The following is a 24,793-nucleotide window of genomic DNA, read 5'->3' on the forward strand; positions in this document are numbered from 1 at the left end:
ATTATAATTTCTTATGATCCATTTTAAGGCCCTCATTTAAGTAAATAAAACACATCGTTTAAAGCAAGGAGCCAGGAGCCAATAAGTAATTTATTGAGAACGCCTTTATATAATTTGTTGAAATCATGAGCAATGAAATGCAAAAGATACCGGCCGGATCGAAGGCTTCAATTAAAAACTCTTATCAGGCGATAAAATTTAACAAGTAATTACTTAAAGCTCAAGACTTTTTAAGCTTTTTTATTGATGAATACTCTTGTTTAGCTTGATTGATGGTTAATAGTTCTGATTTCTGCTCAGATGGGCAATAGCGAAAGTCGCACTTCTAGCAATGCACATCTGCCTACCCAGTCTACCTAGTTTCGTATTTACAAACGCTTTAAGATGAGAGTGTTCTTAGTGTGTACACTTTCTTTTTAAAACCATAGGTCTGTGTCTGTATGAAATTGATTCTCCTTTGACATTGAACACAGTTGACCCCCAAAAGTGTCGCATATCGGCTCGCCACTAGGTCATCGATGCAAAATATTCAGATGAATTAGTATAAAAGAGTAGAGCAGTTTTGTTACATCACACACATCATCTTCACATCCTTTGAAGAAGCACCAGAAATACACAGCCATGAAGACCTTTGTAAGTACTTAAGTACTTAGTTTTTTTTTTTAATATGAAAAGCAATTGCGACAGGCTACGTAATTGAAACTATTAGTCTAATTGTTGTATAAGGTATTAACCTACTCCTGAATGTTTCCAGGTGACCGTCCTCTGCTCGCTGGCGCTGGCCTCGGCGGGGCAGGTGCGGGAGAAGCGCGGGTTCCTGAGCGGCCTGCACAGCTACGCACCCGCTGTCGGCTACTCCGCCCCGGCTGTGAGCTATGCGAGCTACTCCGCCGCACCTAGCTACAGCTACTCCGCCGCGCCTAGCTACAGCTACTCTGCTGCGCCGGTTGTCAGCTACTCTGCCCCTGCTGTCAGCTACTCTGCCCCAGCTGTCAGCTACTCTGCCCCAGCCATCAGCTACGCTGCCCCGGCTGTCAGCTACTCTGCCCCAGCTGTCAGCTACTCTGCCCCAGCTGTCAGCTACGCCAGTTACTCTGCTGCGCCCAGCTACAGCTACTCGGCGCCGGCTGTGAGCTACGCGCCGCGGCTGGTGGCCGTCAAGAGGGTGGTGAACGTGAACAAGGTGGTGTCGGTCCCTCAAGTGGTGAAGGTCAACAAGCTGGTGTCCGTGCCCCAAGTGGTGGTCGAGAAGAAGCTCGTCTCCACGCCCAGCTACGCGCCCGCCTACTCCAGCCCCCAGTGGTGAACCCACCCCCGACTGCGCTCTAGTCAACTGCAAGCCTTATTTATTTATGAAAATAAACTATTAATTGAACTTACCTACTTGTTTCATATTATTTTCTTACCAAACATGTTTTAAAAATAAGATAGGTACCTGCTTAGTTTGAGCATCGGATATTATAGGCCCATCAAACATGACTAGCGACCTCCTAGGTTCACATTTCTTTCAGCAGTCACTGAAGAGTCGAAAAGATCATTTATAATTGATCTACTTATAAATCATTATGCAAACGTAAAAGAAGTTTATCGACATACCTCTTATACAAAATAAAAACTTGATTACTTGGATTTAAGTTAAACATGATTTGCAATTAATAATTATCGTTCAATGTCAAAGCCACTTTCTCTTGTGGAAATATAATATTATTACTACATATTTACTTCTCTATAACACAATTATAAATATAAGTGTAAGAAAGGTGGACTTAATGCTATAAGAATTTTCTTACCAACTCTATATTAGTTGTTGAGATGTACTTAATCAATGAAACATAAAACAGTTTTTAAAATTCATTTAATTTGATGATTTGTCATTTCATTCTGATTATGCGCCGATTTTAAAGGTACGTATTAAAACATTCTTGATGCCATAAAAAAGTTAAATTGTAATAAAGCCAATAATAAATAAGTCTCGCAACTTTACCTATTTATTCAGTAGGTATTAAGGGTTCTCCTATCCTAAGTTATAACGTAATTCTGAGGAAGGAAGGAAGGTGAAGGAAGTGTTAGGTCTTACCTAACACTTTTTTGCAGTGACCATATATATATTCTTTTAAATGTTATTTATAGTATATAGGGGAACCCGGGGTAAGATGGGGTCACGGGGTAAGACGGGACCCCCCACATATATGCAAAACTATACATCTTAGGAATCTGAGTAATGAGCCAATAGAAAGGCTTAAATGATTGACCTTTAGTGCGCCAGTGACAGCAGGTGTGAGCGCATGCGTTTTTTGTGTAAGCTCAATTGTTTGTTTTTGCGTAGTGTCCATGTTATTTTTGACCGGTAGAAACAACGTCGCAACACGGTAAGTAAAACAGTGGCATTTTTTGTAATTGTGTCTTTATATTTAAGGTTTGGTACGCTTCGTTTAAATATGTGCAAAATCACTTTAACATTAAAAATATTTTTTTATGAATTATTTTTATAAAAAATATAACGTGGGGCAAGACGGGGTATTTTTGGAGGGGCAAGATAGGGTACGGATCTAGCTTGGTTAAGTTTTTTTTTTCTTCAACCTGATATTTGACATTGTAGAAGGGCTCTAAAAGGGTTACAGGGAAGGTGGTTAAAAAGACAAAGCAGATACTGCCTACGAAGAAGAATAACAACGAATATGACTGTGTCTACCTCTACTTGAGGATATCAACAGTCCTACTTTAAATCTAAGGAAAAGTGGGTCAGATTTCAAAGGTGCAGGCGTTGGGCTCACACTGCAGGTGCTGGTGATGACGATAAAATCACAGGAGAAGTGTTGTTTGTCTGATTTGTGCCCCACATAGTATACGTGCCCCATCTTACCCCGTACATGGGGCAAGATGGTTTATTTCTCATTTTTTAAATTTCTTAAAATAAGTCAATTGTAATGATTACTTTTTTGGCAAAAGCTGTGCCAAAGTATTCGTCATTAAGTTCCTAATGAGGCATAAATAATTGATAACTTTGTGGTTATAAATACCTGTTGTTTTTTTAATTTTCCCTTAGCGACCCCGTCTTACCCCGGGTTCCCCTATATAGATTGACTTGGCAATCGCATTGTATAATTTAAATTTAATATAATTAAATATTATTAACAGACAGGACACTAATAGGACACAATAATGCATGAATAGTTATATTTTTAGCTTAATTAAGTTAAGTTTTATTTAAGCTAGTGTTAATGTAAATGTTGTGTGTAATTATCAATAGGGCAATAGATTTAAAATGTTTTTATAGTGCCGAATTTTATGTAATATGGTAATCTATTGGCTGTTATTACACCTTTTCCAATAAAATAAAATAAAATACAATAATTTAAAATAAAATGTATTGTGTACGAACGACTGTTTTATTCACAAGCATTAAGAGTGTTATAAAAATGAATACAGACAGCTGAAAAATAATTAACCTCCTCGAGTATTATGTTCTTTTTACATACGTATACGTTCGTCTGGCCATTCCTTACGCCAACCTATGTCAACATGTAAATTAGAAGACCTCTTTTAGACTGTATGCCTTAAAGACCACGTATTATTATGTATATCCTTTGATCATGATAATCATCATCATCATCAGCCAATAATCATCCACTGCTGGACATAGGCCTCTCCCAAGGAGCGCCACAACACTCGGTCCTCGGCCTTCCTCATCCAACCACTACCCGCCACCCGCCTAAGGTCGTCAGTCCAGCGGGCAGGAGGGCGTCCCACGCTGCGTTTGCCTGTTCGTGGTCTCCACTCGAGAACTCGTCTACCCCAACGGTTATCGGTTCTTCGGCAGATATGACCAGCCCACTGCCACTTCAGCTTGCATATTTTGACAGCTATGTCGGTAACCTTAGTCCTCTGACACATAACGTCATTTCTGATACGATCCATCAGAGAAACCCCAAGCATAGCTCTCTCCATAGCACGCTGAGCGACTTTAAATCGGTGGACCAGTCCTACCGTCAGTGCACCATACGTCATCACTGGCAGGACGCACTGGTTGAAGACTTTTGTCTTCAGGCTCTGAGGAATGGCCGAGGAGAATATGTGACGAAGTCGCCCAAATGCAGCCCAACCCAGTTGGATGCGCTTTGCAGCCTCCTTGTCGCAGTTGCTTCTGCCTAGCCGAATAGTCTGCCCGAGGTAGACATATTCTTGCACAACTTCGATTGTTGCCTCACCAACGGCGACCGGCTTCGGTTTGATGTGAGCATTGTACATGACTTTCGTCTTGTCCAAGTTCATACCGAGGCCTACACGTCGGGAAGCAGCATTTAGGCCACTTAGCATCCAGCTGAGTTTCTGCAGAGATTCTGCCATAATAACGATGTCGTCCGCGAAGCGGTGGTGTGACATGTACTCGCCATTTATACATATGCCATGCCCTTTCCAGTCCAACGTCTTAATGACATCTTCCAATGTATTGGTGAACAGTTTCGGAGATATCACATCCCCCTGTCTCACTCGACGTTGCAGTTGGATAGGTCTTGTCTTGTGGTCCTGTACTTGGACACATTTAATTTATTTTATTTTAAATTAAATATTCACATGATAATCATATGAATATTTAATTTAAATCAGTGCATCCTGCCATATTGATGATGGCATGTATGGTGCAAAAAGGTGATAGCCGACGACGGCTGGCCCACCGATTTATAATCTCACAATTGCTATGAAAAAACTATACATATATAATGGCTGTCATTTAAATTTTTAAAATTTATTAATAAATGAGTAACTATTTCAGTTTGTTGGGGGCTTCTACGAAGGCTCGTATCAGAATAATAGAATTGAGATTACCGATATAGACCTGAAATGGCAGTAGGCGAGTCATAAAACATTATGCAAAAAAACAATAAACGAAGGGCTAAACGAGTTTTTGAATGGAGACCACAAACAGACAATAGTAAGTAGGACAACGAGCTCGTACTGCGATAAGCTCACATAGAGTCACTCTTAGACAGGTAGATGTGACTTGCCAGATGAGAAGGGCTGAAGACAAAGTTTATATTGTAACTATGGTGATTCTGATCAAATCTGCATATCCAGTTTGTAGTGGACGTGTGTCTTTGCTGATGATGATACTATGTGCTTTTTGGTACGCAGGTTTGCTGCGATTGCAATAGATGTTATTTATTTCATTCGTATTCAAATAAATAAATTATGTTAAATGTTTATATACAACCATGAGCAATGAAAAGGTTCCACTAAGAAAAGCACAAAATTACTTCTAAATGAAAAAGGCTACCTTAATGACACCTTCTGCAATATTAAGGGTGGGTTGCACCATTTAACTTTAACTATTATAAACGTCAAATCCATTGACGAGAGAGATCAATCTTCAAGAGATTTGACGTTTGTAATAGTTAAAGTTAAATGGTGCAACCCACCCTAAATGTACATTTTTTTAACAGAGCATCAGGATACAATATATTATTACCAACTAAAAATGGTTATGTTGGGTTCAAATTTAAAATTAAATATTTTTTTAAAATAGGGTTGTTTGGTTAAAATTTTCTGAGTGCAACTTTTTCATTGCCCGAGAGTGTACTAATTGAAAGACTTTTAAAACTAAACTAACTTTGTAAATAGAAGAGGAATCAAGCGGAAACCCTCGTTCCTTCTTCTACTAGAACAATAAACTCTGTGTATAAAATTTCACCTTTGACATTGAACACAGTTGACCCCCAACAGTGTCGCATGTCGGTTCGCCACTAGGTCATCGATGCAAAATATTGAGACGAATTCGTATAAAAGAGTAGAGCAATCTTGTTACATCACACACATCAACTTCACATCCTTTGAAGACACATCGAAAATACACAGCCATGAAAACCTTTGTAAGTATTTTGAAATAATTATATTTTTAAAGCATTTATCACAATAAATGAAATAAAGTATAAATTGATTTGACATGACATAATAAACAAGTCCTAATTGTCTCCAGGTGATCGTCCTCTGCTCGCTGGCGCTGGCCTCGGCGGGGCAGGTGCGTGAGAAGCGCGGGTTCCTGAGCGGCCTGCACAGCTACGCACCCGCTGCCAGCTACTCCGCCCCGGCTGTGAGCCATGCGAGCTACTCCGCCGCGCCCAGCTACAGCTACTCCGCCGCGCCTAGCTACAGCTACTCCGCCGCGCCGGCTGTCAGCTACTCTGCCCCGGTTGTCAGCTACTCTGCCCCAGCTGTCAGCTACTCTGCCCCAGCTGTCAGCTACTCTGCCCCGGCTGTCAGCTACTCTGCCCCGGCTGTTAGCTACTCTGCCCCAGCTGTCAGCTACTCTGCCCCCGCTGTCAGCTACGCCAGTTACTCTGCTGCGCCTAGCTACAGCTACTCGGCGCCGGCTGTGAGCTACGCGCCGCGGCTGGTGGCCGTCAAGAGGGTGGTGAACGTGAACAAGGTGGTGTCGGTCCCTCAAGTGGTGAAGGTCAACAAGCTGGTGTCCGTGCCCCAAGTGGTGGTTGAGAAGAAGCTCGTCTCCGCGCCCAGCTACGCGCCCGCCTACTCCAATCCCCAGTGGTGAACCATCGCTCCAACTAACTGTACTCTAGTCAACTGCAAGCCTTATTTATGAGAATAAACATGTTTTAGTAAACTTACCTAAATATTTGTTTTCTACTTTAACAATAGTATAAGTAGCCCTATCAGCAGTATAATATAAAATGCTAAAAAAATGGGAGTTGGATCATTATTTCACAGCAATGTTGTCGTATATTCAACTCGTTCTAAGTAAAAGGTGAGGCAATAAGATTGAGACAAGAGTCCAGGAGAATATTTATTTTGCAAAGTAAAAGGAAGTAGTACACGTAGTCGAAATAACAACTTGCCCAAAATTAATCTTAAAATTTAAGAAAAACCGTTTGGGGTTGAGACCCTGGGGCCGTGGGGACCCGAAGCGCGACGATTAGTAAAAGAACTTTCGTCGCGCCTGGTCGAGGTATCAAGGGACCAGAGGGCTGGTAGCTATCTCAGCCAGCGCATCAGCCTGGCTATACAGAGAGGGAACGCTGCCAGCCTCCTCGGAACCATCCCGGGCGACGGCAGCGAACTAAAAGAAATATTCTACCTTTGATAAACTCCTGTTTATTAAGGGTAGAATATTTCCAGGCCAGGATGTTGTTATAAGTATTTTATATTATTATCTTTTTTATTTGTAAAATATATAGATAGTTTAGTATAGAGTAATAGAGTTATAGTTATAATAATGTTAATTTGCTACAGAAAAACGTGATTTGCAGAGTACCTACTTTCTAACAACTCATAAAAAAGCTTTATTTGAATAAATAAACTCACATGTAAGTATGTACACAATCCTCTTGGAATCTTTGTAAAAAAAACAGTGGTTTCAGTTGGCAATTAAGTACTTACACTAATATGTTAAACTATTTTATAGTGCGACAAACTTATCTGTTCCGGTGACAGTTAACTAAATTGGTCCATATCTCATTATTTACTTATAAATTATATATTGATATATAGATTAGATGGGTTTATTAACACCACAAGAGCGAATTAACAATACAAGCAAACTTAAAATCTTATAGAATCAAGAAATATTAGATATTTATGTGAGCTGTCACCGGACCAAAACGACTTTCAACAGAACTTTGAAGAAAACTGTGAAACGAAACGAAAACATTGAAAAATTGTGGCAATGTTACAAACGTTGTTTAAAACGCCACGCACAAGACATTTTACAGTGAATTAACCTAACCTCATATTGCACATCGACCTAAATTCATATTGTTTTATTCTCAAAATATAAAATTTAATTAAATTTGTTTACCTTTCAAAGGATTATTCCCCATAAAGATATTAGAAACTATTATTAAAACGCCACTGCATATCACAGCGATTAAAGCATTGTCTAATTATTTATCTATTTATTTAATCCTTTATTGCACAAATCCTCAAAGTCGAAAATACGGTCCCTGAAGAATCACCCAAATATAAAAATAGTCTACATGGAAAATTACGATTTGGCACTGTGACTTCTCAGATAAAAATAAGTCATGTAAGTACTAATTAAGGTTTGACCCCTTCATATTATACCACACAGCATGTTGTTGCATCTTCACAAAAATATATTATATTATAGTAGAGTGAAAACAGTAGCTTTGACATTGGACAATAAATTATATCTCTGAATAATATATCAATTAAGTATTAATTTTATTACAAACCATATTTGTCTTAAATTGAACAAGTTATACCTACTTTTGAGCAAACAAGTTTTTAAATTAGGTACTTACTTATGCCAATACACTACTAACTTTATGTTTGCATAATACTTTACAACTGACAATACCATTCCAAAGACCTGCTGAAATATTGTGAATCAACAGATACCTATGTGATCCCTAGTTTCGTTTGATTCACCTTCGATGTTAAGCGCTTAATTTAAAAACTAGTTTGGTGACAATAGAATAATGCAGATAAGTTTAATTAAAATAGTTTATTGTCATAAATAAATAAGGCTTGCAGTTGACTAGAGTACAGTTAGTTGCAGCGATGGTTCACCACTGGGGGCTGGAGTAGGCGGGCGCGTAGCTGGGCGCGGAGACGAGCTTCTTCTCGACCACCACTTGGGGCACGGACACCAGCTTGTTGACCTTCACCACTTGAGGGACCGACACCACCTTGTTCACGTTCACCACCCTCTTGACGGCCACCAGCCGCGGCGCGTAGCTCACAGCCGGCGCCGAGTAGCTGTAGCTAGGCGCAGCAGAGTAACTGGCGTAGCTGACGGCTGGGGCAGAGTAGCTGACAGCTGGGGCAGAGTAGCTGACAGCTGGGGCAGAGTAGCTGACAGCTGGGGCAGAGTAGCTGACAGCCGGGGCAGAGTAACTGACAGCCGGCGCGGCGGAGTAGCTGTAGCTAGGCGCGGCGGAGTAGCTGTAGCTAGGCGCGGCGGAGTAGCTCGCATAGCTCACAGCCGGGGCGGAGTAGCTGGCAGCGGGTGCGTAGCTGTGCAGGCCGCTCAGGAACCCGCGCTTCTCCCGCACCTGCCCCGCCGAGGCCAGCGCCAGCGAGCAGAGGACGGTCACCTGGGGACAATCAGGAGTGGGTTAATGATTAGGTATCTATGGCAAATCAGCTGTCTATATCAAGAGTTGCTTTTATTTAGATTACTTAGTACCTAAGTGTGCTAGTTCTTTCTAAATGAATACTTACAAAGGTCTTCATGGCTGTGTATTTCCGTTGTGTCTTCAAAGGATGTGAAGATGATGTAACAAGATTGCTCTACTCTTTTATACAAATTAATTTGAATATTTTGCATTGATGACCTAGTGGCGAGCCGACATGCGACACTGTTGGGGGTCAAATGTGTTCAATGTCAAAGGTGAATTTTCATACACAGATTTTATTGTTCTAGAATTAGGAATGAGGGCTTTTGCTTAATTCCTCTTCCGTTTACAAAGTTAGTTATGTTTTAAGAGTTTTTCGATAGTGCATTAAAATTTAACATAATTAATTTGAATACGAATGAAATAAATAAAACTATTGAAATCGCAGCAACCCTACGTATCAAAACGCACATATTAACATCATCATCAGCCAATACACGTCCACTACTAATTGGATACAGGCATTTGATTAGAATAGTCATAATACAATTTATAAAATACTAGCTGTTCCCGCGCGCTTCGCTTCGCCTTTAAAAGTTTTCCCGTGGGAATTCCGGGATAAAAAGTAGCCTATGTTCTTTCCCAGGGTCTAGACCGTATGTATACCAAATTTCATTCAAATCCGTTCAGTAGTTTTGGCGTGAAAGAGTAACAGACAGACAGACAGACAGACACAGTTACTTTCGCATTTATAATATTAGTTAGGATGTCCTCAGCCTTCCTCCTCCAGCAAGTCACAGCTATTAGCTACCTGTCTAAGGGTGAGTACGTGATGTGCTTATGTGCTCGTTTTAACACGCCTTCTTGCCTGCTCGTGGTCTCCATTCAAAAGCTTTGTACATATAACCCATCGTACATCGTTTCTTTCGCTTAATGTATTATGATTCACCTACTGCCATATAAATGCAATACATGTTATCATCAATGGCGGGATGCACTGGTTGAAAATAGTAAACATTCACACGATTTTCATGATCAAAGGATATACATACAGTAAAATACTAAGTCTAACAGGGGTGTTCTACTTCAAATATTGGCTACTAGTACTACAGCTGTATACTAGAGTGGTGAAAAAAACAAAAAAACATTTATTTCCTGAAAAAAATCAGTACAAACTTATTCTAAGACACAGCATTATATTAGTTACATTTTCAGTGTACTATAGGCTATAGTGTAGGTATATCTTGAGAAAAGGTTGCAACCTCCTGAGATACAGTTTAATACTAGATTAAACTGTATCTCAGGAGAAAGCGCCTCTCCACGTTATGAATTTTAATATAGTAACTATGTAGGTGTGATAACGTATGTAGTTTGTAATTGTAGCTTATGGGTAACTATTGCAAAGTAAATGTACATTTACATGCGTGCAACACAAAGAACAAATTAAATTAACAATTCAGTTAAAGTTAAATTGATGCCGTTAATATGAACAAAAATAACAACTTATACTATATTATTTTATAGCAATGTAAGGATTGGCCAGCCGAACGTATACTTGATTCATCGTATGTATAAATGGTGGTGAATGATTTTTCAGCTGTCGGGTTTACATTTTATAAGCACAAACGAGTCATTCGTCAGGTACCTACATTTTGGTCATTTAAGTATTTTAATGTCGTATAGTTTAAGTTTTTTTTTTATTGCCTAAATTTACTATTGATATAGGTACTAAAATTACAATAACTACATTACTAAAATTAGTGTACTATTTATTCAGTCTCTGTCTCAGTCTTTGTGCGTGACGTTATATTTTTGTTGGCATCAAGAGTGTTTTAATTTTACGTTTCATCAGCTCATACTCTTCATGAAATGAGAAATTATGAAATTAAATGAGTTTTAAAAACTGATTTCAGTTTCAAATAAGTTCGTTTCGGTAAATATTTTTGGTGGGAACACCATTTATAACAGCTGATATTGGTTTGACTGTCCAAAAATACTTATACATAGCATTAAGTCCACCCTTTACTCACACTTACTTACACTTATGTTTATATTTGTGCAATAAAGGATTAAATAATAAAAATATTTTTTAATCCTTTATTGCACAATATTATAGTGGCTTTGACATTGAACAATAATTATTAATTGCAAATAATAATGTTCAACTTAAATTTAACCAATCCTTTATAATAGCAATCAAGTTTATATTTCGCACAGGAGGTAGGTCAATAAACTACTTTTACGTTTGCGTAAACATTTAAAAATTGGGAAATTCTAAATGACCTTGTCTGACCCTTCAGTGACTGCTGAAAGAATGTGCATATAACCTAGGAGATCCCTAGTCCTGTTTGATGGGATTTTAATATCCGATGTTCAAACTAAGCATCTTAATTTTAAAACTATATTGGTGAGAAAATAATATTAAACAAGTACGTAAGATCAATAAAAATAATTTATTTTCATAAATAAATAAGGCTTGCAGTTGACTAGAGCGCAGTCGGTGGCGGGTTCACCACTGGGGGCTGGAGTAGGCGGGCGCGTAGCTGGGCGCGGAGACGAGCTTCTTCTCGACCACCACTTGGGGCACGGACACCAGCTTGTTGACCTTCACCACTTGAGGGACCGACACCACCTTGTTCACGTTCACCACCCTCTTGACGGCCACCAGCCGCGGCGCGTAGCTCACAGCCGGCGCCGAGTAGCTGTAGCTAGGCGCAGCAGAGTAACTGGCGTAGCTGACAGCTGGGGCAGAGTAGCTGACAGCTGGGGCAGAGTAGCTAACAGCCGGGGCAGAGTAGCTGACGGCTGGGGCAGAGTAGCTGACAGCAGGCGCAGAGTAGCTGATAGCTGGGGCGGAGTAACTGACAGCCGGCGCGGAGGAGTAGCTGTAGCTAGGCGCGGCGGAGTAGCTGTAGCTAGGCGCGGCGGAGTAGCTCGCATAGCTCACAGCCGGGGCGGAGTAGCTGACAGTGGGTGCGTAGCTGTGCAGGCCGCTCAGGAACCCGCGCTTCTCCCGTACCTGCCCCGCCGAGGCCAGCGCCAGCGAGCAGAGGACGGTCACCTGGAGACAATCATGACTTGGTTATTAGGTATCTATGGTAATTTATACTTAGTTTCACTTATTGTCATAAATGCTTTATAAATATAATTATAGCAAAATACTTACAAAGGTCTTCATGGCTGAGTGAGAAGATTTCAGATTCCGATGTGTCTTCAAAGGATGAGAAGATGTTGTGTGTGATGTAACAAGACTGCTCTACTCTTTTATACTAATTCATCTGAATATTTTGCATTGATGACCTAGTGACGAGCAGACATGCGACACTGTTGGGGGTCAACTGTGTTCAATGTCAAAGGTGAATTTTCATACACAGAGTTTATTGTTCTAGAAGAAGGAATGAAGGCTTCCGCTTGATTGCTCTTCCCTTTACAAACAAAATTTCAGTCTTCCATTAGTACTTTAACAATATGACACAATTAATTTATTTGAATACGAATGAATTAAATAAAATAATTGACAAACCAGTGTTCTATGTATTACCTAATTATCAAAACGCACATATAGTATCGTCATCCTCATCATCAGCCAATACACGTCCACTACTGGACATAGGTATCGTTGATTCCTTAGCAGCGACACAATACGCTGTTCTCGACTTTCCTCCTCCAGCAAGTCACAGCTACCTGTCTAATGTCCATGTGATGTACTGAGCTCGTCGACCCACCTCCTCTTGTCTGTTCGTGGTCTTCATTCAAATACTTGTTTAATATATCATTCATCATTTAAATAGGTATATTAATATATACCTATGTCTCCCCTACTGCCATATTCCAGCTTGCATAAAGATTTGTACACAAAACTGCGTGTCCACGTCGCATCGCAAAAACCTGCAACAGTAATCAAGCAATTGGCCTGAAAACTGTTAAAACACTTGCGACGTCGCATCGCAGTTTTGTGTTCAAGCCCAGAGCTGCATATAATGGTATTCTCAATTTCATGACCTAATTTCTCATGCGATCCTTCGTAGAAGCTCTGAGCATACTGAAATATTAATTTATTAAATAAATTACATGTCAGCCATTGTAAGTATAGTTCTTTTCATAGCACTAGTTAGATTTTAAATCGGTGGACCAGCCAAAGCGTCAGCTATCACCATATTGCACCATACAACATGCCATCATGTGCAGGATGCACTAGTTGAAAATTTCACATGATTTTCATCATTACAGGATACACAATACGTGGTCTTGAAGGCATACAGTCTAACAGGAGTCTTCTACATGTTGGTCAATTTCACTACAGGTGTTTACTAGGGTGATGTATACAGGGTGTCCCAAAATTCAACGATATGCCCTATATAACTATAAACTATAAATCGAAAACTTTTTTTTTTACTAAGGTCATATTATGATGTTCTGGCCACCCATGAGCTGGCCTATCAGCCCGTCAAGGGATAACGTTGACTTTTGGGACACCCTGTATATAAAGCATGAGCAGCCGGACGTAGGTATACTTGATTGCTCATAATATGTATAATTAGGAATATAATGTGAACGTGATGTTCATTTGTTCATATCACATGTGAACATCAGTCGAGTAGGTGAATAATTTTTCAGCTGTCGGGTTTAAATTCTATTAGTAAGTATTATAATTTCGTATCATCATCATCATCATCATCATCATCATCATCATCATCATCATCATCATCATCATCATCATCATCAAGTCCTGGGATCCCTAATCAGGGACATAGGGCTCGAAGTGTAGATTTCCACTGTGACCGGTCCTGTGCCACGCCTTCGACTTCGTGCCAGCTCATGCCGAGGGCGGCTGCCTCCTGCACGGCATAATTTCGTATACATTTCAAAAAATAATATAGTGTCCTATTAGTTTTCCGACTCTTGCCCGTTAATCATATTAAATTGAGTTGTTTAATGCAATACAAGATTTTTTATATTAATTTGGTCACTGCAAGATAATGTTTTTATTTTTTTATTTAAATAAATGATTATCACTCCACAGACTTTATGTCCGTGCAAGATAGTGTTAGGTTAAGGAATTACGTTATAACTTAGCATAGGCGAACCTTTAAGCAGAGACTGATAAAATAAACAAACTTGGTAATACGGCATATCAAAACTTTCTATGGCAAAGTTGTGAGACTTGGATTTATTACAAGTTAAGTTTTTGATGATATCAAGAGTGTTCTAACACGTTCCATCAACAAAAATCGGCTCATACTCTGAGTAAAATGAGAAATCATGAAATTAAATGAGTAACATTGATCAAGTAGGTACTTACGTACCTTTGGGGGGACCATAATTTAGAACAACTGATACTGGGTTGACTGTAAAACATAGAATGAAGTCCACGTACGAGTACTATCTATAGAGCTATCAAGTTTATATTTCGCACAGGAAGTATGTCAATAAACTACTTTTACGTTTGCGTAAACATTTACAAATTGAGAAATTCTAAATGACCTTGTCTGACCCTTCAGTTAATGCTGAAAGAAAGTGGATATAACCTAGGAGATCCCTAGTCCTGTTTGATGGGCCTTTAATATCCGATGCTCAAACTAAGACGGTACTATCTTAATTTAAAAACTACATTGGTGAGAAAATAATATTAAACAATTAGGTAAGTTCAATAAATATACTTTATTTTATTACAAAATAAGGCTTGCAGTTGACTAGAGTGCTATCGGGGGCGGGTTCACCACTGGGGGCTGGAGTAGGCGGGCGCGTAGCTGGGCGCGGAGACGAGCTTCTTCTCGACCACCACTTGAGGCACGGACACCAGCTTGTTGACCTTCACCACTTGAGGGACCGACACCACCTTGTTCACGTTCACCACCCTCTTGACGGCCACCAGCCGCGGCGCGTAGCTCACAGCCGGCGCCGAGTAGCTGTAGCTAGGCGCAGCAGAGTAACTGGCGTAGCTGACAGCTGGGGCAGAGTAACTGACAGCCGGGGCAGAGTAGCTGACGGCTGGGGCAGAGTAGCTGACAGCAGGCGCAGAGTAACTGACAGCCGGGGCAGAGTAGCTGACAGCGGGGGCAGAGTAGCTGACAGCCGGCGCAGAGTAGCTGACGGCTGGGGCGGAGTAACTGACAGCCGGCGCGGCTGAGTAGCTGTAGCTAGGCGCGGCGGAGTAGCTGTAGCTAGGCGCGGCGGAGTAGCTTGCATAGCTCACAGCCGGGGCGGAGTAGCTGGCAGCGGGTGCGTAGCTGTGCAGGCCGCTCAGGAACCCGCGCTTCTCACGCACCTGCCCCGCCGAGGCCAGCGCCAGCGAGCAGAGGACGGTCACCTAGAGACAAGAATCAGATCATCAATCTTTCGTCAATAAAGAATCAATAGTTTAATTTATTTCGACGAGTAAGTATAGGTATGTTCAATGGTGATTGGTTCATTTTCACAAAATACTTACAAAGGTCTTCATGGCTGAGTATTTTCGTTGTGTCTTCAAAGGATGTGAAGATGATGTGTGTGATGTAACACGATTGCTCTACTCTTTTATACGAATTCGTCTCAATAATTTGCATCGATGACCTAGTGGCGGGCAATGACATTGAAACGGGTAAAATATGTAGCAAATTCATTATAAATGATTTTAAATATTCCTAATTTTGAATATAAATATTTAATATATTAATCATTCGTAATAGTTACTGTAGGTATTGACTTAGTAAGTATACCCTTTTTGCAACATCCTGTATAAGTCCGGCGCATCCAGGGCAGTCAGGTAACTAATTACGTTGACCAATCTTTTCACCACAGTGAAAATCCCAACGCTTGACGAAATTAGTTAGTTTCAGACATGAGAAATCGGAGAGCTTTCATGGAATTCGGTACGAGTATGTTTAATGCAACGAGATATGCTGCCGAAACTTGTAGGTATTTCGTAAAGCAAAAGTGACCTTCCAGAAACCGTTTTCAGATTATGTGTTTTTGATTTACCTAATTGATTATTTATATCCACAACTGCATAAAAAATGACAAAAAGTAGGGTTGGAAAGGAGCTCTTAAAGCGAGGACAATATTACGCAAAATCTAGATCATGTGAATATATAAAGTGTAAGCCTCAGTACAGCAGCATCACACTCGATCTACTTCTTTGCAACCGCAAACAACTACACTTACAAAACAACATGAAATCCTTCGTAAGTTGTTCAGACTTTATTTACAGTTCAACAAAGTTCATCTATGTTAGATCATCTATCAAGCATTTAAAAGAAACTATCAACTCTATCGTTGTGAAAATCTATTGTCATTGTTAAAATCTATTTAAACTCCTTAATTATTCAAATGTCATAACAGTGTTATTTGTTTTTCCAGGTGGTAGCCCTATGCGTGCTGGCGGCGGCGGCGGCGGCGGCGGCGGCGGCGGCGGGGGAGGTGCGCGACAAGCGCGGCGTGCTCAGCGGCCTGCACGGGCTCGCCTACTCGCCCTCGCTCTACTCCGCGCCTAGCTACAGCTACTCGGCGCCTAGTTACAGCCACTACGCGGCGCCTAGCTACAGCCACTACGCGGCGCCTAGCTACAGCCACTACTCCTCGCCCAGTTACTACGCGGCGCCCAGTTACAGCCACTACTCGTCTCCTAGCTACTACTCGCCCGCCAAGGTGGTGTCAGTGAACAAGGTGGTGAACGTGAACAAGGTGGTGTCGGTCCCTCAAGTGGTGAAGGTGAACAAAGTGGTGTCGGTACCCGAGGTGGTGTCCGTCAAGAAGGTGGTGGCGGCGCCGCACTACGCCTCCTACGGCTCCCTGTGGTGATGAGTGTCGTCTAGTCGAGTGTAAATAGTAGTGTTGCTGTTTTTGTGTTTTCTTTTTGGAAAATAAATTTAATTTAATTCTACAACTCATTTTTATTTATTGCAATGGAGTCAAAGTTATAGGGAATATTTTAAAGTACATATAGCTGGTACTTCATTTTTGTTTAACACCACACGATAATAAGAATTGAACTTTACCATACAGGGAAGCAATATTACTTAAATATTTACTTACATTTGACAATAGTACTCATACCATATTTCAGAGTATAATTTTAACTGAATTACCTAATACTTACGACGATGACCGTTTAGCCGAAATCAGTGGCACAAAAGAGATTAGTTTTAAAACTACAAAGATGTTATCGTCAAGTAATTTAATAAAAACATTAATTAAGTCAAAGCCAATTTAGGCAATAGGTAGAAAAAACTCGGAGGTCAAAAGTAAAAAGAGTAAGTACTTCAATGTATAACTGGTTCTAAGTCGAGTTCGTAACGATAACCAAGTACTACTACTTAGTTACAAAAAAAATAATAAATAATTGTCAATGTTCACCACCCCAAAGGCGTAGTCAGTGGTGACTCGCAAGAGAGTCATCCGCTTTTCGATGGTCGCGAGCCGTATCGCTGATTTTTATTGAGTACAATTCGCTTAGGTTACACATCTATAATATAGGTGTGTAGGTTTTCTCACGATGTTTTGCTTCACCATAAGAGCGATGGCATACATACTTAAACTCCAAAAGACTCAATACATATGTCAGCGCCGGTATTCGAACCCGCATCTCTGGCTTGAGAAGCGAGCGCTTACCCGACTGAGCTACCACCGCTCCACCTATATTTTGCTACATTTTCCGAAACGTTTTTCGATTGTGTCATGTCTTCCCTTACTTTTCTCGATACAAAGCGGGAAAAGTTGATGTGCAAGCAACCTAACCCCAAAGTTGTACCCTGATTACATCAGTCAATTCCTAGCCGTTCATTGGTCGCGGATATGCCTAGGATATAATGTCTCACCAAAATAATTGGTAAATGTAACAAGGGTATTAGGTGTTAGGTTAATAGATATAAACAATTAGACAGCTATACCTCAAAATCATTTTTAAACTCACAAGGTTGTCTGGTAGAGATTTCTATAAGCAATAAGCCGCGGTTTTGTTCATAATTATTTAATTTTTTTCTGTTGTTATTCTGGTGCAAATAAATATCTAATACACTCACGGGCAATGAAAAACTTCCAGTCATAAAAGCACCAAGTTATTCCTAAGCGCAAAAGGCTAGCTTAGTTATACCGCCTGTAATATTGAATTACATTTAAAAGCTCACCAGAATATTATCAACGGAAAACTTAACATTTTGTTAAAATTTCCTATGAAAATTATAAAAAAGTTGTTTGTCGGATTTTTTAAAGTAGAAAGTAGATAAAAGAATTGAAAACTATCTCATAAAAATTACCACTCTTCAAAAGGCACGGACATAAAGTCTGTGGAGTGTTAAACATTTATTAAAAAAAAAAAAGTAGAACTATTTCTTTGCACGTGAGTGTATATATTTTATTGTAATGTAGACAAAATAATGATCATTAATGTTTTTAGTTTGACGTTTTTAGTAATGCTTGAGTATACGAGTATAATTATGGATTGCAACGCTGAGACTGGCTGAATAGGCTCTAAGTAGGACTTAAATTCAAGCTTAGCTGATCCGTAGCCTTTTGTACCCTAGTTAAGTTTTCATGTAAAAGGACATTGCGCGTTTTGCATCGCAATTTGCCCCGCTTTTAGAAGAGTCGCGAACATGTGATTTGAAAAACGCCCGATGTATCTTAGGTAGTATATGAAGTATATCTCAAGTGAGAAACTGGAACTAGTTATCTTAACTAGCACCCTGCTTAGTATTATTATAGTTACCTACTAATCTATTTAAATATTTCATAAGGCATGACGGGAACATAATTAACTATACAATTTCCACCAATACATCATTAAGCTCCATAAGAGGGCCGCTTTTAACCTGTGTAATACATTCCTAATACTTATTAAGCGGGAGCCACTGATCATTGGTGATCAAGTAGGCAATAATCGAATCTGTGCCAGACTGGTTGGATGAGGAAGGTATACGGCACTCTTTAGAAAACCTATGATGAGGACTATTGGCTGATGATGATAAAGGCAAGTAGGTTAGTATTACTAAAGATTCTTACATTGCTCACCAAAGATTACATTAAAAAACAAAAAATATATAAAATTAAAAAATAATTTATTTTCCAAAAAGAAAACAGCAACACTATTATTTACACTCGACTAGACGACACTCATCACCACAGGGAGCTGTAGGAGGCGTAGTGCGGCGCCGCCACCACCTTCTTGACGGAGACCACCTCAGGCACCGACACCACCTTGTTCACCTTCACCACTTGAGGGACCGACACCACCTTGTTCACGTTCACCACCTTGTTCACCGACACTACCTTGGGCGAGTAGTAGCTGGGAGACGAGTAGTAGCTGGGAGACGAGTAGTAGCTGGGAGACGAGTAGTGGCTGTAACTGGGCGCCGCGTAGTAACTGGGCGAGGAGTAGTGGCTGTAGCTAGGCGCCGCGTAGTGGCTATAACTTGGCGCCGAGTAGCTGTAGCTAGGCGCGGAGTAGAGCGAGGGCGAGTAGGCGAGCCCGTGCAGGCCTCCCAGCACGCCGCGCTTGTCGCGCACCTCCCCCGCCGCCGCCGCCGCCGCCGTCGCCACCACGCATAGGGCTACCACCTGGGGAGATAAACACTGTTATGATATTGGAGTATTGAAGGAGTCTAAATAGATTCTTAAGCACAACGACATATATGGTGTTTTTTTTAGAAATGCTTGAGTGTTTTGTTACATTTGAGCTATAAATAAAGTCACATCAACTTACGAAGGATTTCATGTTGTTTTGTAAGTGTAGTTGTTTGCGGTTGCAAAGAAGTAGATCGAGTGTGATGCTGTGTACTGAGGCTTGCACTTTATATATCAAGTGAACTATATTATTTACGCAATATTTGTCCTTGCTTTTAGAGGTCCTGCCCAACCCCAGTTTTGGACATCTTTTGATGCACTGTTTCTGCACAGAAACAGGTTTCGTCGACCTGTGGTTGCCAAACTTTTGAGATTTTTATCAACAGTCGGAATTTTTTTTTCGTGCGTAGCTACACTTTACAGTTAAACTACAATTGATTGGTTGTTTTAAATAAGTTATCATTAGATCTAGATATAATAGATCAAATTAATGGTCGCTGGTATCTCTAATAACAATATTGATAAAAGATATCGAGTACTTTCACAAAAGTTTGAGATACGCTCAACACATTCAAAATGTAAATTGTTGATCGCCACTGGGGCAATATCCGAAACGTATAAATAATTCGCCAAGAACTGGTTTGTTGTTTGTAAACAATTGAAAGGAACATGCACCAATTAATTAAGATGTGGTCAAGTGTAAATTACGTTGGTCTTTAATATTGCTTTGATCTACAGACAATTTACATAAATTTTACAGATAAGAAATGCTTTATTGCACAAAACCTACTTACTTAATATATACTTTTTTCAAGAAATGTTTCTTAGGATGCGATGACGAAATTTTAAAATTGTACAGTATAATACGAATTAAGACGTTTGCCTAATTAATATTCCTAATGCGTGCCCCACTGAAACTACTGAAAATAGGCATTTTACTGAAGGGAGACTTTATTTTTCCCAGCTTAACCATGCGTTCCAAATTGTTTATGTAAATGTTACAAACTAGATGTGTACTTAAATTCAAAGAATTTGTTTTAAAACTAAAATAAAGTCTCCATTCCCTAAAATGCCTCTAAATATTCGGTATATTTTCCTCTATGTGGGCTTGTGGACGCACTGTATCGTATAGTATCAAACACCGCGCCGTCACTATTTTCTTAGCAAGACATATAAGTTGAGATTATGCTCCACCAATTTATACAACGCATGAAATTGCTACTAACTTATTGGAGTGAAATTGAAGTTGGTACTGTACGAGGTGTTAGAATAAGGGTATTGTTTGCAGACGCGATAGTTCTGTGAATTTAGAAAATATTTGCAGAATTAATACTCTTTTTCCTTACAAACTTTATGGGAAGAAGATATTTTTTTCACGTATCACGTATATACTCGCATGTCATAGCACAAACGTTGAGAAGAGCTTAGATCTATGCACTAGTAAAGTTCCTGTGCCATTGAAATGTTCGTAGCAAATGTAAGTTCTTGACAACGCGTTGATGTCTTTTGTATGAAATAATTGCGCTACGAAAATAACTGCACTTACTACATACCTTAGAGGTATATAGTTTGAAATACATAATTTATGTTATATCATAGAAAGTATTCATATCAAGAATATAATGAAACTGCACATATACCTGTCCGTTTTACATTATTATTCAACAAGTTATATCATGCGCAAACAACATGACTTCGCCTCAGTGTCATAATTCCCATTATTTCTTTCCTTTTTTACAATATTGGAATTCATCGATGATTTTCTGACGGAATAGCCTGGATGCTGCGAATGCATTTGTTAAACAATTTTTCAATTAGTTTCAGACTTTCGGATCGAAATGCATAAAACGTTGTATGTAATAACTACTTACTCCGCTGGCTGCTGAGCATTGAATCTTGCCAAACTATACCCATCATCACCCTATAAGAGAATAAGAGAATGCTACTTGTTGCCATGTTGTTGTTGCTGTCCAAATGTACGCCGGTGGTACATAGAGGGCATTTACAAGCGTGTATCACGCCATTCTGTCCTCAGCAACCACTCTGGCTTCCGTGCGGCTCAGGCCCTGCGCTCGCAGCTCACTGTCTACTTTGACTTTAAATGCTACCTGTGCTTAGCTTTATGTCCTAGAACAAGTACTTACATAGCAATATAATTATATTATGGTAATAATCTTAGCTAACCCAAGAGCAACCAAAACGGCATTGTCCAAATTAATCAGTATTTATTCGAGTAGCTTCGATTACTAGTACTCTCTTACATGTCTGTTACATGCAATATTTCTTAGAACACGTGATATTTCTTGTAACAGGGAATGCCGAGAGAGCGAAAATCGGGGTCTGGGCAATTTTGAGCACCTAGCTTTACGAGCGCATTAATTGGAAAATGGACACAATTTATATTGGTGTAAGGGTTTTTTTCTATTTGGTATGCAGTAATATACTTAAGAAGTTATTCGAAAAATAGTAAAAAAAAACAACAGGAATAAAAATACAAAAATATATTTCCAGCAAACAATCAACACTCTACATGACTAGTTATCACAAACAAACACTTAAACAATCACCAGCCGGAGTAGGCGGGCGCGTAGCTGGGCGCGGAGACGAGCTTCTTCTCGACCACCACTTGGGGCACGGACACCAGCTTGTTGACCTTCACCACTTGAGGGACCGACACCACCTTGTTCACGTTCACCACCCTGCGAACCGTCTCGTAGCGAGCTGCAGGCGCGGAGTACGACACTGATGGCGCGTAGGACACCGAGGGGGCAACATAGCTAGCTGCGGGGGCAACATAGCTAGACGACGCGAAGGTCGAGAGAGGGGAGTAGCTGGACACAGCGGGGGCGACGTAGCTGGAAACTGCAGGCGGGTACACTGCGTGAGTGGGGGCGTGGGCCAGAGCTGAGTACGACGCTGGCACGTAGCTCACCACTGGGGCGGCGGAGGCGTACGATGATGATGAGTAAGACGATAGAGCTGGGGAAGAGTAGCTTGATAGGGCTGGGGCAGAGTAGCTTGATAGAGCTGGGGCAGAGTAGCTTGATGAAGAGTAGCTCGACAAGGCTGGAGCAGAGTAACTGGACAAGGCCGGCGCAGAGTAACTTGAGAGGGCTGGGGCAGAATAGCTTGACAGGGCTGGGGCAGAGTAGCTGGAAAGAGCTGGGGCAGCGGCCAGGCTGGAGTACGAAGGGGAGACGTAGCTGCTGACGGACGGGAGGTGGGCGTGGCTTGACGTGGCCGGGGTGATGTAGCTGCTTGACACAGAGGTCGTCAGTGGGGAGCTGGCGTAGCTGACGGCTGGGGCAGCATAGCTGACTGCTGGGGCAACATAGCTGGAGGCCGGGGCGTGTAGGCCGCTGAGGACCCCTCGCTTCTCACGGACCTGGCCGGCTGATGCCACGGCCAGGGTGAAGGCGACGACAACCTGAAGATAAGATTATTTGTTAATAACATAGCTCTGATTTATTAAGTCTGGAGGATGGAACTTATGAATACAGCTAATTAAATAAGAATAACTATATGTGCTTTATACTAACCAAAAGTTTCATGTTGATATTTTGTGTGCAGCCGTGTAGGATGTGATGACGACCCTAAAAAAACTCCAGTATATATACTAAAAATACATATTAGTGTCGCAATGGTCCTCGGTAAGATTTTCCGAATTATTTTACCATTTAATAAATGTCCATGTCATAAATAATGAAGTGACCGCATCAGCGGTGACGCTGGGCCAACGTCCTCTAACCTATTTTAATGTCTCTCCGATGAATTAAAAAACCTCAAACAAGCATCTACATAAGATATGCATATTATAAAACTATAATTATCTAAATAATATAGCTAAAACTAACTAATACTAAGGATAAGAACGTATTTATGGGTGGATTTCAACAAGTCCTAAAAAATCTTCATTTCCGTGGACTTTTTTATCTTTAGGTTTTTTATATTGAAAAAGCGCTTTTATTAAAGTTTTTGTTAATGTTAGTGTTCTTACTTAATGGCTAGCAGATAAGTTAAGAACTTAACGAGACACAGATGATCAAAAATTTCGTGCCACGGCGATGACACATGCGTTCACGGCAATGAAATAAGCGTCCACGGCAATGAAAAAAACATCCACGGCAATGAAACTAACGCCCACGGCAATGAAAGAACTGTGCTATGGATATGAAAGAATCAATCCATTGCAATAAAAAAAAACTATGAGGGAAACGCAAACTTAGACAGATTATGTATGGTAGAAATATTTGGATAGATATTGGAACGAAAGAAAGAACGACAGTATGTATAAAATAATAAAGAATGGAATTCTTTAAGTAGTATTATGGGGTTCGTATTGCGACTTATAAAAACTAAATGTTTAATTTCACATTAATATCGTTCACAAAATATAATTAACCGTATCTATTATAACATCTATATTTTCATAAAGTATAATATTATACATGTTGCCAGTGATGACCTACGGTGCCGAGACGTGGTCTTTAGGTCTCTTAAATAGGCTCGGAGTCACCCAGCAAGTTATGGAAAGGGCTATGCTCGGCGTATCTCTACGTGATCGAATCAGAAATGAAGGGATCCGTAGAAGAACCAAAGTAACCGACATGGCCTATCGAGTCAGTAAGGCCGGCTCCACACGTTGGTCCCAACGCTCGTACCAACGTTGGACTGCAAATTGGGTGAGGCGTACATACGTTGGCTAATAAACCAGTTTTGTCCCGACAGAGCCAACGTGAAGATGTCTGATACAGAAATCTTAACTGCTCTGAGGCGATAAATATGTGCTCATTAATGATTCCCCCTTTTTAAAAATCTCCAATTGAGAAGATCATGCCCATATTCTGATGAATGCTGCGCCATGCATGCTAATACATTTTGATTTTTATGTTCCTTTCGAGTTGCGTCCCATATTATTGGATGTGCTTGTTGTTAATTTCAATAAAATCTGTAACTTTTTAATTTTTCCATAAAGGTGACGATTTTGTGGTGAGAAATCCATTCTCGCTCGATGTCCGCACTCGTTGCGTGTTGCAACAGCACTGAGCAAAGCGCCAACGTGTGGGCGTGATCGCCAGCGTTGGCGCAGATTCCTTTGATAAAACCGACACGAGACGGCCAACTCCCAACGCTCGCCCCAACGTTGGGGCCAACGCAATTTT

General features: G+C 40.5%; 3 protein-coding genes across 3 annotated transcripts; 1 reads left to right on the top strand and 2 right to left on the bottom strand.

Annotated features, from left to right (window-relative positions):
* Positions 1-556: 556 nt before the first annotated feature.
* On the top strand, positions 557-6,582 carry LOC125489925 (cuticle protein 16.5-like). Its single transcript, XM_048627530.1, has 3 exons — positions 557-633; positions 755-1,302; positions 6,544-6,582. The coding sequence occupies exons 1-3, from the start codon at positions 622-624 to the stop codon at positions 6,545-6,547; spliced, it is 564 nt and encodes a 187-aa protein (XP_048483487.1). The 5' UTR covers positions 557-621; the 3' UTR covers positions 6,548-6,582.
* A 1,915-nt stretch (positions 6,583-8,497) lies between these two features.
* Positions 8,498-23,200, bottom strand: LOC105391292 (endochitinase A-like). The gene is made up of 11 exons (XM_048627518.1): positions 23,171-23,200; positions 22,199-23,058; positions 20,053-20,059; positions 19,209-19,625; positions 15,523-15,555; positions 14,813-15,402; positions 14,395-14,398; positions 12,259-12,303; positions 11,605-12,153; positions 9,199-9,267; positions 8,498-9,071 (listed from the first exon to the last, which is right to left on the bottom strand). Exons 1-11 carry the CDS (start codon positions 23,180-23,182, stop codon positions 8,541-8,543), a joined length of 3,117 nt encoding a protein of 1,038 aa, XP_048483475.1. The 5' UTR covers positions 23,183-23,200; the 3' UTR covers positions 8,498-8,540.
* On the bottom strand, positions 19,118-19,929 carry LOC105398429 (vitelline membrane protein Vm26Ab-like). Its single transcript, XM_048627457.1, has 3 exons — positions 19,771-19,929; positions 19,406-19,625; positions 19,118-19,369 (listed from the first exon to the last, which is right to left on the bottom strand). Exons 1-3 carry the CDS (start codon positions 19,780-19,782, stop codon positions 19,185-19,187), a joined length of 417 nt encoding a protein of 138 aa, XP_048483414.1. The 5' UTR covers positions 19,783-19,929; the 3' UTR covers positions 19,118-19,184.
* Positions 23,201-24,793: the final 1,593 nt, after the last annotated feature.

The sequence above is a fragment of the Plutella xylostella genome, chromosome 18 (genome assembly GCF_932276165.1).
Source record: "Plutella xylostella chromosome 18, ilPluXylo3.1, whole genome shotgun sequence".
Classification (NCBI taxonomy): Eukaryota; Metazoa; Arthropoda; class Insecta; order Lepidoptera; family Plutellidae; genus Plutella; species Plutella xylostella.